This window comes from Periophthalmus magnuspinnatus, chromosome 6 (genome assembly GCF_009829125.3).
Source record: "Periophthalmus magnuspinnatus isolate fPerMag1 chromosome 6, fPerMag1.2.pri, whole genome shotgun sequence".
Taxonomy (NCBI): domain Eukaryota; kingdom Metazoa; phylum Chordata; class Actinopteri; order Gobiiformes; family Gobiidae; genus Periophthalmus; species Periophthalmus magnuspinnatus.
Window position 1 is genome coordinate 31889499 of NC_047131.1, and position 14400 is coordinate 31903898.

At 42.4% G+C, this 14400-nt stretch overlaps 1 protein-coding gene across 1 annotated transcript in view; it reads left to right on the forward strand.

Annotated features, from left to right (window-relative positions):
- Nucleotides 1-123: 123 nt before the first annotated feature.
- The window catches only part of LOC117372093 (neural-cadherin-like), a 182285-nt gene continuing 168008 nt past the window's right edge, over nt 124-14400 (forward strand). The window contains exon 1 of the mRNA XM_033967830.2: nt 124-1117. Coding sequence (XP_033823721.1) covers nt 124-1117 — 994 coding nt within the window. The remainder of the gene's footprint in view (nt 1118-14400) is intronic.

A 14400-nucleotide genomic window follows, 5' to 3' on the forward strand; every position in this document is an offset into this window, starting at 1 on the left:
TGGGGGTCTTATCAGAGGACCACGCGCTGGACAACTGCGGAGGACGTGCGTCTCAGCTGTTTCTCGTGTGTTGAATGATCGCTCTCTGTCTCCGGTCCTGGGGGGATATAACTTGGCGCCAACATGATGTGGAGGCTGGTGCTGTGCTGCCTCTTCGCGCGCGCTGGACGCCTGTCCTCGGAGCGGCTGTCCTTCTTTCACGGACATGTTTTTGAGAACTCACCGACGGGATCCAAAGTGAACGGACTGAGCGTCCCGGTGAGACGCCTGAACGCGCAGAGATGGTGCCCGGTGTCCGGGCTGCACCTCAAACTCCACGGCAACGGGAGCGAAGACTTCCGAGTTTTGACTCACCATAACAGGGGACACGTTCTGCTCAAAACTTGCCGTGTTTTGGACCGGGAGACGCGCGCGGAGTACGTCCTGGAGCTGTCCGTGCGCTGTGCGGGCTGCGGGCGGGACTGTGGCGGTGCGCACACCGTGGCTTCTGTAAAAGTGGACGTTTTAGACACGAATGATCACGAGCCCGTTTTTCGCAGTGCAGACGCGGTGCACATAAGTTTAAACGACACGACCGCGCTGCGCAGCGCCGTGTTCAGGTTCGAGGCTGGAGACGCGGACAGCGGGAGGAACGCGGAGTTAACCTACACCTCTGTCCCGCAGAACGGGAGCTTCTACGTGGTCCCCAAAACAGGGGAACTTCTTTTAGTTGATTCTATCCTCGGCCTGCCATCAAAAGTTCGATTCCGCGTTTACGCGCGTGACCACGGCTGGCCCCCGCGGACCAGTGCCCCGGTCACGGTCACGGTGTCTCCGCAGCGCTGGCCCTCGGCTGAAGGAGCGGGGTCAGCTCGGGCCAGACGCGGGCCCAGGGCGTTACTGGACCCGGACACGCTCCTGTCTCTGAACGTGTCTGAGGACGCGAGTATCGGCTCCGTCATCACGAGTCTGAGTCCCAGCAGGTTTCAGTCCGCCGCCTACGAGCTGCTCCACCCCGAGCCCCACAAGACCCCCGTGAGCGTGGGGCGAGACACGGGAGATATCATCATCATCAGGAGCCTGGACAGAGAGACTGAGCCTGTGGTGGAGCTCACCGTGAAGATCCAGGACAAAAGAGGTGTGTAAGCCAGTGTGTGTGTGTGTGTGTGTGTGTGTGTGTGTGTGTGTGTGTGTGGAGGGGGGGGGGGGGGTGTGCGTGTGTGTGGGCGTGTGTGTGTGCGTGTGTGTGTGTACATTTATGCTGCCCAAAGCATGCTCACTGCTCACTGCTCACTGCAACTCTGCAAAACCTACATGTTGTCTATTTATAGTTAGGCCTACTAAGCATTGACCAGCTGCTGCGCCTCAACAGGAACACAATTTGTGACATTTAAAATGATATAAAGTTGTAATAAAAACCACTCAAGTTTATCAGTTTGCCATATGGAGGAATTATGAGGTTTACTTGTCTTTGCTGCACAAATTAAACACAGAAACACCTGACTGAGATATTTTCATGTGGCTCAGTTGGTCTTGGGATTACTGGAGCTATACCACATAATGCCAGTGTCGCCTCTAATGGGGCCCCCGCCCTCGTTTCCAGGGGCATTATTTGCATTGTGGCCCATTTAGACGGTGATCTGCACATCTAGATGCTGTAATTGTGCTGCCATCTGGACATACCGTCTTCCACGAGTGAAAGCCGTAAACACTGTACATGTGACAGTCTGACAGATCCATTTCACGTCCTGGTCGCAGCTGTTGGTTTGTGGGTTTTACTCCACAGGTGTGTCCATGTCATACCTCTCCTGTGATAAGTAGAGAGCCATTTGCAACTAAATTATTGTGATTTATTCCGAATGTCAGTGACTAAACCGTGGAGAAAAAAAGAACTCTGAGAGAACTGTGTGGACCGGTTGAATAGTGTTCTTGACTGACGCATTTTGAGTCTGAGAAGTTGTTTTTAGAGCTAATCCTCGCAGAGTGGCAAACCACGACGACCCTTTTTTCTCTCATCTACTGGCATTACCCCTCTAATCCTGCTCTCATTCACTCGTCAAGCCCAGGGATTTCAAGTGACACCGCTGCACTCATGAAACCCCCGTATTCTTAAAGGAAATTGAAAAAATGCGTTTGACCAAATTTTGACGCTTCACAAATGGGACCAAAACACAAAATCGCTTGTGTTTTTTTTAGTCTAATTAACGACACAGAGCACAGGAAGCAGCGTGTGAGTTTCCCGCTGCTAAAAAAACTTTGCACAGTGTGTTCCAGAGCCTGATTGGGACACGCTCCCGTAAAGTGTTGCTTGGATTTTTTTTGTATATTTTGGAAGAAAAAAAAAAAGAAAAGGGGGCTGCGAAAATACTGAGCGTTCTGACATCTCCTCACAGATGTCTAAGAGAAATAAGCTACTCCTGCGTGACAGATATTCACACAGCTCCCTCCATTTTAGCTCCCTCACCTGTGAACGTCTCCTCTCTTGATCAAAGCCCTGGCATGTCCTTTATGTGGTGACTACAGCTTTCCAGACAGAATCTTGACGCCACTACAGAGAGACAGGTCTTTCTTCTCCTCGTCTCACTCCTAAAACTTGCTCCATCACCATGCTATCACGCTAAAAGGAGTCTACGAGAGCTGCTTAGCCTTTTTTTTTCTTCTTCCCGAGCCTGATTAGAGCGCTCATCCCAATGCTTCTGGGAGAACGGTAATTAGGATTCTTCAGACATGTACGTTTGTCCTTTGACGTCTTTGTTGGCGTGCGGATGCTGGTCATGCCGGGACTACAGTGGTGTTGCGGCGGTTTTTAATAGGGCCCCTTGTGTTGCTTCTCTTCTGTGATGGCTGTAAACCCTCGGTGTGGAGCTGTCCGTGGTGCTGACAGTCACCTGCTGAATGCCAAACAGAGCCCCCCGTCAAACACTAGTCTACAGCAGTTCACCGTGTTCTCAGGTCAGCAACGCGTCCCACATGGCCCTCCACAAACACCGCATACATTATTCATATTCAGGAATAAACCGGGATGACTGCAGCGGATCAGACGTATTATACAGAGAGATGCGCGGATTTTAAGTATCGGTTTAGTCGGTTTTCTGATTGGACGTTTAAATTAATGTGTTAAGTCGATTTACTGATCGTAGTTGGTTCAGAAAGTCTCATAATGTTTGAGAACTTGTTTATTCAAAGTTGTTCTGTAGTTACTTGAGGGTAAATAGCTACAGAACATTATTTTCATTTTAGGAAAGAAATGTCATCGTCCGTTTTTACGCTGGTATCGGTTGATATCGAGTGTTGTGTTGCTTCGGTCCAGTTGATATCCTCATGGAAATATGACCTAGAAAGTCTCATAATGTTTGGATACTACATAATAAAACAGTGACGCATTTTGCTCAGTTTTGTCTTTGGTTAATTTTGTTTTTAGGAAAGAAATGCCATCATCCGTCCTTACGATGGTGTCTGTTTATATCAAGGATCGGCAGTATCAGAATCGGTATCGAACCTGAAAAAGTTGCATCAGTGCTTCCCTAATCTGTCGATATTCTGATTAGACATATAAATTGATGTAATAAGTCTATTTACTGGTCGTAGTTGGTCCAGAAAGTCTCATAATGTTTGAGAACTTGTTTATACAAAGTCGTTCTGTAGTTACTTAATCGGTATCGACTGTATCAGAATCAGAATCGAAACTGTATCCTCAATCATGCCAGAGAATATGGACGTTTTGCATTTGAATTTTTTTGTGTTGCTTCAGTCCAGCTGATCTCTTGACTGGACAGATACAGTGACATAATAAGATTTTACTTTAGCTTATTGGTCGTATTTGGTCAAGAAAGTGTCAGAATAAAACAGAGACACATTTTTATCAGTTTTGTCTTTGGTTAATTGTGTTTTTAGGAGAGAAATGCCATCGTCCGTCCCTACTCTGGTGTCTGTTAATATTGTATCGTATAATATCAGTATCACGATGATTAAAAGCTCCAGTGAATATGTAAGTTTTGCATTTGAAGTGTTTTGTGTTTCTTCGGTTCAGTCCATTTTCTGATTGCTGATTGGACGTATATAGTGACATAATAAAACTATTTACTGGTTGTAGTTGGCTCAGAAAGTCTCATAATGTTTGAATAATAAAACAGTAACGCATTTTGTTGAGTTTTGTCTTTGGTTAGTTTTGTTTTTAGGAGAGAAATGCCATCGTTCGTCCTTACACTGGCGTCTGTTTATATTGAGTTTTGGCAAATACTTGAACAAATAGAATCAGAATCTGTATCGAAACTCAAAAAATTGGATTGGTGCCCTAATCGTGTAAAAGCTCCAAAGAATATGGAAGTTTTACATTAGTAGTTTTGTAGTTTTTTGTGCTGCTTCAGTCCAGTCGATCTCCTGATTGGACAGATACAGTGACATAATAAGACGATTTACTGGTCGTATTTGGCCCAGAAAGTCTCATAATGTTTGAATAATAAAGCAGTAATGCATTTTGTTCAGTTTTGTCTTTGGTTAATTTTGTTTTTAGATGCTTAAAGTCAGTCATTATCCTGATTAGACATATAAATTGATGTAATAAAACAATTTACTGGTCGTATTTGGCCCAGAAAGTCTCGTAATGTTTGAGAACTTGTTTTTACAAAGTTGTTCTGTAGTTACTTGAGGGTAAACAGCAGCTACAGATCATCATTTTGTTTTGAAGAAAGAAACGCCATCGTCCGTCTTTACGCTGGTATCTTTTAATATCGAGTATCGGCAGTATCAGAATCGGCATCGGACCTGAATCAGTAATCAGTCGATATCCTGATTGGACGTATAAATTGATGTTTACAGGTTGTAGTTGGTCCAGAAAGTCTCTTAATGTTTGAACAATAAAACAGAGACACATTTTGTTCAGTTTTGTCTTTGGTTCATTTTGTTTTTAGGAATGAAATGTGATCGTCCGTCTCTACGCTGGTATCGGTTGATATTGAGTAGCGCAAATACTAAAAGCCATAATATTGGAATCAGTATCGAAACTCAAAAAGTTGGAGTAAAACCTCAAAGAACATGGAAGTTTTGCTTTTTTTTTGGGGGCTGCTTTTGGTCCAGTCGATCTCCTGATGGAAATATACAGTGACGTAATAAGATTTTACTTTAGTTTATTGGTCGTATTTGGTCAAGAAATTGTCAGAATAAAACAGAGACACATTTTGCTCAGTTTTGTCTTTGGTTAATTTCGTTTTTTAAGGAAAGAAATGCCATCGTCCGTCCGTATACTGGTGTCTGTTGATATAGAGCATCAGCAAATACATCAAAACATCAAATACATCCCTAATCTTGAAGAGTAAAAGCTCCAAAGAATATGTACGCTTTGCATTTGAAGTTTTTTGCGTCGCTTTTGCTCTTAAACAAACTAAAATAAAAGCTTCCACGGCCGTTTTACCGACTGGCCTCGACATTCTGACCTTCTACGTAAATATTTTCCAACCTTTTTACTTAAAACACGCCGCAGCTCCACACACTAAACTTAAAAAACGAGCTGCAGATGTTTAGATGTTTTCCTTGTGTCTTGCGTCTTTCTATTTGCCGTTCGTGATCGTTTTGCTTTCTCAGCTGGTTCGGAAGTATCTCAAGACGCTCCAAAAATGATGCATTATTCAATTAATGTTTGAATTAACCAAAGTGAAATTGGGCTTTTTTCCAAGACGCGCAGAAAGCTTTAGGCACCGCAGTGTTTCCTGGGACACGTTCTAGTTTGTAGACGCAGAGAAAGCGCGGACGTGGAAGCTGTTAACCTGACGCCGTCGCTTACATAAAGTGACGTTTGATTGACAGGCGGTATTTTGTTTTCCGTATTTGACCTGCACGACTGCGCACGAGCTCTTATAGTTTCACATCTCTTATCTGAATATGCGATTCTAACGGAGTGCAAAAGTTCAGTGGCGTGTTTGTTTGCATTCTATTTACTAATCCATACAAGACGTGACAAATGAGGGAGATTCTCGCTGTGACATCTGTTTCTACTCTCCGTCTTCTTCTGTGGATTAATGCATTCATCATCTCCGCAAACTTCAACAGTAACGCGGAAAACCTAAGCAACAACTCCATTTTTCATCCATATTTGAATATTTCAGCTCGGTCCATTCTGTTTCACTTCCTTCTTTCACTTTTAGTCCACTTGAAATAGTTTTATTTAATCGCCAAATGGAGCTGAGTGATGTCAAAGTATTTGGCGAAAATGTACAGTATTTTCCAGAGTATAAGTCGTACTGGAGTATAAGTCGTACTGGAGTATAAGTCGTACTGGAGTATAAGTCGTACTGGAGTATAAGTCGTACTGGAGTATAAGTCGCACCAGCTAAAACTGCATAAGAAACGTATTATTTGCGTCTTGAGTATAAGTCGCAAAAAGTGCAATTTATAGTCTGGAAAATACGATAATCTCAATTTTTTTTTTATTTACGACTTTTGATTGTTTACTTTTTAGCTTTAAAGGTGCACTACGCAACTTTTTCCGCACGGAGATGTTGAAAACGTTCCACAGTTTAGCGTCAAACGGCCTTGCGTTTATGAATTTCTTCTTTCTTTCTTCTCTCTTTGTCCAGGACCGTGGACAAATGCGTTAATCTTACAAAAGAAGACATGGTTTGTATCGGATTTAGCTCCTGCTGCTACTATTCTTATACATGTTTTTCACCGCTAAAAATACCTTGAAAAACATGCATTCTCGTGAACAAGGTTATTTCTCCAGAGATTTGACCAAAGACGGGGCGATTTTGCCAATTTTTTCTCTAAAAGTTTGATTTTCGAGTCAATTTTTGATTCAATTTTACGTGGATTTTCTTTTTTTCCTACACCAAAAACACAGTATTCTGAAGAGGTCACGTTTAATCCATTCGCTATTTGGGTAAATCTTGAATGAAATAAAACAAACCATTACCTAAGGCTCAAACCCCACCTTCACCCTAACCAAAAAGTGACATAGTTAAGCTTTAAAGTTAGCACCACTAGACTGGGAAAACGTTTAGTTCTTCCCTGTAATCGTACTCCTCGTTGCTCCTCGTTGTTCCTCGTTGTTCCTCCTGCTTCAGTTTCGTCTGTCACATCATCTCGAGGACTCCAGATGTGGCCGCCTGTGGTCTAGCGGTTTATGTAGTTGTTAATTGGTGAATACATATTTGCTAATGCGCGTCGGTGTGTGCGCTCAGCGGCTCCTAATGTGGCCCTAAAATGGTAATCACCCATGCGCTTGGTCTTTCTTATGGTAATAAGTATGCAGTGGGCTCTGTGGAAGGAGGAGAGGAGGCTATTTGCGGCTCTCAAATGCAGATTAAAAAGTGCGGTTTGACACTTGGATATCACATAAATTATTCTGACACGCCGCAGATAAGGACAAGGAGAGACCAGTGGAGATGATTACTCCGCGTGTGGCTCCGCTCTCGTCGACGCACACCTGGAGAAAAAACAAAAAAACTCGTGCACTTTAAACCAAACCTCGTCTCCTCCTTCGCCCGGGCGACCATCTCCCGAGCACGACATGTTTGAAAACTCTTTGTAGTCTGCGGCATTAATCACGATGATGTTAAAACACTTATTTGAATAAATGTTGAATAGAGTTAATTATAATTAGGCCAGTGCTCCACATCAAAGAGTTTTACAGTTAATACCGGCTCACAGTGCAGCGTACTTCCACAGCCAAACGCACTTACCATGCATTTCATTAATTTACAAGACACACACAGACCTACTTACCCCAAACCCGTGCTTCCTGGTGTATTTGATTAAAGTTGTTTATCAAAAATAATGTTTGTCTTGCTTTGGGGAATCTAATTGGAGTGAGTGATATTTGTTTGCGGCGCGGTTGAGGTTAGAAAGTTGCAGTGTTTGCGAAACTTTGCTAAACAGGTATCTTTCACGTGGATTTGTAACCGTCTCAAAGTGTGCCCAAGGTAAGAAATAAAATGCACATGAGACAGCAAATTTATTGGCGCTTCAGCAATATCAATGTTACCGAAACTGCTTGTAAGGCAATTTTAAGGTCAATGGCAGTGGTTTCCTGAGCCCTTATCCCACGATACGGGATTGATTTGGCGGCTGTGTTGTTTTTTTCGTTAATTAAATAATAATAGTTTGATTTAGACAGAAATTATCACGGGTCAGGTCCTAAACGCAACGTAACGTCCAAATTTAAAAGTCCCGCACCTGATTTTTCCCACATGTATCGGAGCAAAGATGTGTCTTGCCTCAGTACCGACGCAAGACACATTTTGAATCTGCAACCTTAAAGCTCAACTATGTCACTTTTCAGGGAGAGAAGGGGGCTCTTTCCATCTTATGCAATAGTTTGTTTTATCTCAAGATTTTTTCCGCAGTGGCCAGTTGATTAAATGTGATCACGTCTGAATATAATCTTTTTAGGTTAGGAAAAAAACTGGAAAATCGAATCGAAAATTGAACTGAAAATCAAACTTTTGCAGAAATAAACTGGCAAAATCGCCCAATCCTAGGTCAGATCTATGGAGAAGTAAGTCTGCTCACAAGAATGCATGTTTTTAAAGGTATTTTTAGCGATGCAAAATGATGTATAAGCAGCTCCCGAGGTCAAAATAAGTTCACTGCGTGTTGTCTGCATCCAGTCAGAAAGAATTGAGTTGTTTGATAATCAAGAAGTGCGTGTTTTTGCTATTTGTTGTTGACTTTAGTCTGATTTGAGGTTCTTTAGAGCTTCTGTTTTGATTATACTTCAGCTTTTTATGTTCAGACTTGCATTTGTTTCACACGTTGACAGTTTTGGCTGCACTCAGATAATTCAAACAGATTCTGACGCCGTCTTCTTACCCGTAGAACGACAGCGCCATTTGCCCGTCCGACTTCTTCAGAACTTTATCCCAGGTGTGAGAGAGTTGTTATGCCCCCTCATCCCGATTCACAGTCTGGTGAACATGTTTCTGGAGAAAAAAAGACAAAAAAAATCCACTATTCGCTTGCGTAATCTGCAGCGATCCACAGGAGGCGCTAACAGCTGTACGCCGCTTTGTCACGATGATGCGTACGGCGACGTCAGCTCCCATTGGACCTCGTAGTTTTCGAACATGGAAGTCAGCGGATTTGTTGCTTTTATTAAGTCGTTTTGGATGAATTTTGTGATCTAAAATGTGCAAATTATCACATAACGATGCGCGGGTGTCGTAAGATTATCACTATTTCGCAGACACAAACGTGGTTCTCACACGCTGAATGTTTTTTTTCTTGAATTGTGTGATTTTAGTTAATGGCTTGTAATGCCTGATACTGTTTAGAGACAGACACAGTGTCAAAAAAACGGGTAATTTACTCGATGTTATTGCCTCCAATTATGCGACTGGCTGCTGTGCGCAACATAACGGTCTAATAACATGCTCAAAATAATCATAACAATACCTATTTCTCCAGTGATAGAAATAAAATCAAAACACTTCCCAAACTTTGCCTCTGTATCTCGACCCCGGTATTAAAAGTCTCCGTCGTCTTCCTCATTTCGTGGTAATCGTCGCTCGTCAGATGTGTGAGGAAGAACCTGCAGGAGGCGCTTTACAGGTCGGTTACACCAAAAACCGACAGCGGCGGGTTTACTCAGCGCATTTGTTCTACGTAACGCCATAGTCTCTAAACGTTTTCAGTCTCTTTCTCAGTCTCGCCACGTGACGGATGACGACGATGTAACGCGAAAACCTCTCAGCGTTCCCGTTTCTTGTCACCTCGTTTAAACTCTGATTGCTGAAATGTCTGAGTGCTGCTGTCGTCGTCGTCGTTGGGATGCACAAATTTCAAACCTGTTTTTGAAAAGAAACCAGCGGTCTTGGTGTTGTAATGATGATTATAAAAATGACATTTATGTGTTAAGAGCTTCATTTGCAGAGAGAGGGACACGGCGCCGGCATCTATTAAACAAAACGAGCACATTCATCAACACGCCACGGTTAAAATAAACGCAACGGGCTGCGGTAGTTCGGTTTCGGTTGGTAGTTGGTTGAGCGTTTGTCCATTGATCGGAAGGTCGGCAGTTTGAATCCCGCTCTCGACATAAAAATCGAGGGCAGATGCGACTCTAGATCCTTGGGCAAGACACTTTACCTCTCAGTGTCAGGAATATTTGTCCTAATGGAAGATCGGGACGGGATTTAACAAGTTTTCTTCTTCTTCCCACGTCTTTTGGAGCGTAAATACAAATGAATTTGCAAAATGTGCTTTAAGTGAACCTGATAAATGTGCTTAAAAATAAATAAATACATGAAAAATGATTGAATGAAATGTCTTCGTACGCCGGTCTATGAATGTTTGTGCACGAATGAGTGGTTTTGTGACGTAAAACGCTTCAAGTGCCTTAAAGGTAGAAAAACGTTAGATAAAAACGTGACCATTTACCATTTAGAACAATAAAACGACACAAGGCAGACTCCAGTCCAATCGCCCGTGGAAACGACTCTAGTTTTGATTCTAGTTTAGGTATTGATCTGTATCCGGATCTCTATCTTTTGACAACGCTTCCTGCATTATTCTGAGCTCTCTCCTGCTTGCCCCACTACAAAACCCACAAAAATAACATGCATTTGTGTTGAACTATGTTTGCTATATTCTTTCCCTCTTACAACAAAGCACTTTTTTAGCTTTATGTTGTATTCTTTCCACTTGGCACACAGTGAAAGCAGGTCTAACCCTTTTGTCATCCTCTCTCACCAGTCCTCCCACTCGGATGCATCACAGGAGCAAACAGCACCTTGTTTGTCTAAGATCACTGTTGTTCCCCCCAAATCCTCTTCTTCTTCCCCTTCTCCTTCTTCTCCTTCTTCTTCTTGCCTCGATCCCTAATGTTAGAGACATGTTTACCAACTGTATTCTGCTCACACGCCTCAGACAATCCCCGGGGAACACAATCAAGTGATATTTTTTGACAAAATCACACCGCACAGTACAGGAGAGGAAGCAGTAAAGGCAGAAGAAGTAGGCCATGACATGTGACTCATAAAACCAGTGCACTGTTGTTTCTGAGGAGTGGGAACGAGGGCCCTCTCCAAGCTCCTTCCTGTTAAAGGATTTGCAGGTCCATAGAGAACGTCATTTTAGATTTGTATTGGTTTGGATTTTTTTTTTTTTAGCTTTCACGCATCCCGCTGGAATCCGTTTGCAGCGCCAAAGCAGCGGGCTGTTAATGGTATTTGACGGGTAAGAAGGTGCATTGGAAAAAAGTCCTTTGTGAGCTGAAGTATAGGGAGTATACCGGAGCGACTTCTCCCTCCGCCACGGACACAGCGGCATTGAGTTAGAGGTAATCGGCTCCTTCCCCTCCCTCTTGTTCTCTTTCAGACTCAGCATCTGGACCCGCGTCGTCTTTAATCCAATTGCTGCGTTTTGTTTTTTTCATCTTCTTACCCTGCAGTATTTACATATTTTCTCTGTGATGTGAAATTAATTGTGAGGCGTTTACGTTCAGTTTTGCTTTGTAATTCCAGATGTGTGCTCATTAAAAACTCCAGTGATTGAGACGCCGTATTTTACATCCTGCGTACTCCTAAACATGGGAATTACATGTCGATTTCAGACTCTTTAGCGCGCCTGAAAATAAGCCACACCAGCTAAATTTGAAAGAAAATACATTTTGTACAAATATAAGCTGCACCTGAACATAAGCCACATGTTACAAATATGATATAATGAGATATTTGCACAGAAAGACGGAACATGGAGGTTTTTTTTAGTTTTAATTTAAGACACGCTTTTGCCATCAACACGGGATGAACACACCTGCAGGTTTAGAAAATAAAACAGCACCAACACGTGTCATCTGCTTTTATTTCCTCTGAAGGATTTTGTCGTCTTTTTACATCGACTAAGTTCTTCCCGCTGTCGCCACCGTCGCACCATTGGTTCCTTAATGGTCAAACTTACGTGCAGTGGCTCTATTTCCTTCTTTCATGGTCAAACTTACGTGCAGTGGCTCTATTTCCTTCTTTAATGGTCAAACTTACATGCAGTGGCTCTATTTCCTTTTATAATGGTCAAACTTACGTGCAGTGGCTCTATTTCCTTCTTTCATGTTCAAACTTACGTGCAGTGGCTCTATTTCCTTCTTTAATGGTCAAACTTACCTGTCGTGACTCTATTTCCTTCTTTCATGGTCAAACTTACCTTCAGTGGCTCTATTTCCTTCTCTGATGGTCAAACTTACGTGCAGTGGCTCTATTTCCTTCTTTGACTCATTTCTTCGTGTGTTTTTCATGATGAGGCTGTGTTCATGATGAGCAAAATGACAGTTCAAAATCAAAACTAGTGTATTCTTCAGTCCGTCTGTCTCACTTTGGCGGTTACTGCTAGAGAGCGTCCCCTGGTGGACGTTAGCGAGTAAAAATCTATAAATTAGCTGCACCGTTGTATAAACCGCAGGGTTCAAGGCGTGGGGGAAAAAACCTAGCGGCGTATAATCAGAAATTTATGGTAACTAGAATCATTATAGACAGTGTGAGTTCTCCGTTTGTCGACATAGTGACAGTGTGAGTTTGTTGCCATTGCTTCCCTTGCTCCTTGCGCTAAGCCACTCCCCTTTCAGAGCGTCGTCACAACACAATCACTGTACATTCCGCGGATGAAACTACAGCACATCGCATCAGGTTTGTGAAGTTATAGTGTATTGTTTTGTAGTCTGAGTCTTGGACAGGTTTGTACGTCTACTCCAAAAAACTTTAATTATCTTTTAAAGCAATTATAGTTTTTCTCTGATTCTGATTTTGCTGATGATCTATGAAATTCTTGGTTTTGGTTGGTGGTTCGAATCCCGCTCTCGACATAAACATCATTGGTAAAGCGAATTCCAGCTCTCATGAATAAATATTATCATTGTGTCCTTGGGCAAGACACTAAACCCATATTTTCAACCAGGGCCACATCAGGAAAATGTAAAATCATCAGGTAAAATCAATTTAACTACTTTTTAACTTGTTCATAAACGTTCCGTGTTTATTACTTATTCAACTTACAAATATTACATATGTATTTCCATAGATGTAAAAAATATGTTTGTATAACTTACTTTTTGTCGTACCTTTTAATTCACCTTGTTGTGGGCCACATAAAATGACATGGCGGGCCACATTGGGTCCATGGGCCTCGAGTTTGACACATATGATTTAGAAGCTGGAAAATGTTTTTGACGAGGAAATGGCTTTAAAACAAGGTAGAAAACAAAAAAAAAAGTTGATTTTGCCTAATAAAAGGTTTTTATTCTGCACTCTTCTCTTCAGTTTGTTAATTTTATGATGATTATTTGTGATTATTTATGTTTCGATTTGTGTGATTTTAATGTTTGAATTACTTTGCGTGCGAATTGGGCTTTACAAATAAACCTGCCTTGTCTTAACTCCCTCTTTTAACCATCCGCAGTGAGGTGTGATCTCTTAAAGTCGAAGGAAGATTTAAATATTTCGTGATCAAACTACGATACTGCTCCTTTAAGATCTGTGAAAATCTTTTTGCCGACTTCTACTGTAACTGCTCCCGATCTGTACAGCAGAACACCTCCGAGTTCTTGTCGATTTCCGTATTCATAGCTGCGTCAAACATATTCAGATACTTGCATTGTTTGAGTTTCTTTTGCTTCTAACATATCAAAGATTACGGACAAAGCGTTGACTAGCGGCTCTTCTGCCCTTCTCCTCATTACGCTGCATTTGCATATTCCTCTTGCGATGTGAAATGAATGGAAGAGTTTCAATCTCATTTTTATTTGTAATTTCTGACTGTGGGGGCTGTTTGCTTAAGTAGAAAACAATTTCACCCAAAGCTTATTCAATTTAGGAAAAAAATTGCTTTTCATCCTGTACAGTGCATATTCATGAGCTGTAGCGCGAGTCACGGCTAATTGTGTACATTTGAACGCGAGCTTCAACATTTCTGCGAGTAAAGTCTCCTGCTGTATTTCTCAGAGGCGGCGTTGTGTTTTACGGCGCGGTCCTTGTGACTACGGGACCGTGGAAGTCGAGCGCGGCCAACACTGAGTAAATAACGCCAACAGTCACACGTCACTTTCCATTCCAGTTTTAATGTAAACTGATGTAATGGGACTAAACGTCATTAGATTTTTATGCAAAGCTGCTGGAGTCGAACACCTGTTGGTCTCCGTGGAGATGTAATCGCTTTGGCTGGAATGTTCCATAGTGCGGCTTATCGAGCTCGCATTTTATTCAGTTCAGGAGAGTAGACGGGGAGGGCGGAGAGGTCTGTTGCCCCGGGCCCCAGAGTTTTAGGGAATTGGACCTTTATCCTGGTGAGGTTTTTTGCCTCGGGCTCTGAAATTTCCGTTGACAGGCCTGATTCAGTTGTTTTGGCTGCTAAAAATGGCTCAAAAAACCTGCATTTCCACAGATCTGACCTGTAACCAGCTAGAAAATACATATATTTAATGCAATACTGTGGCATTTGTCC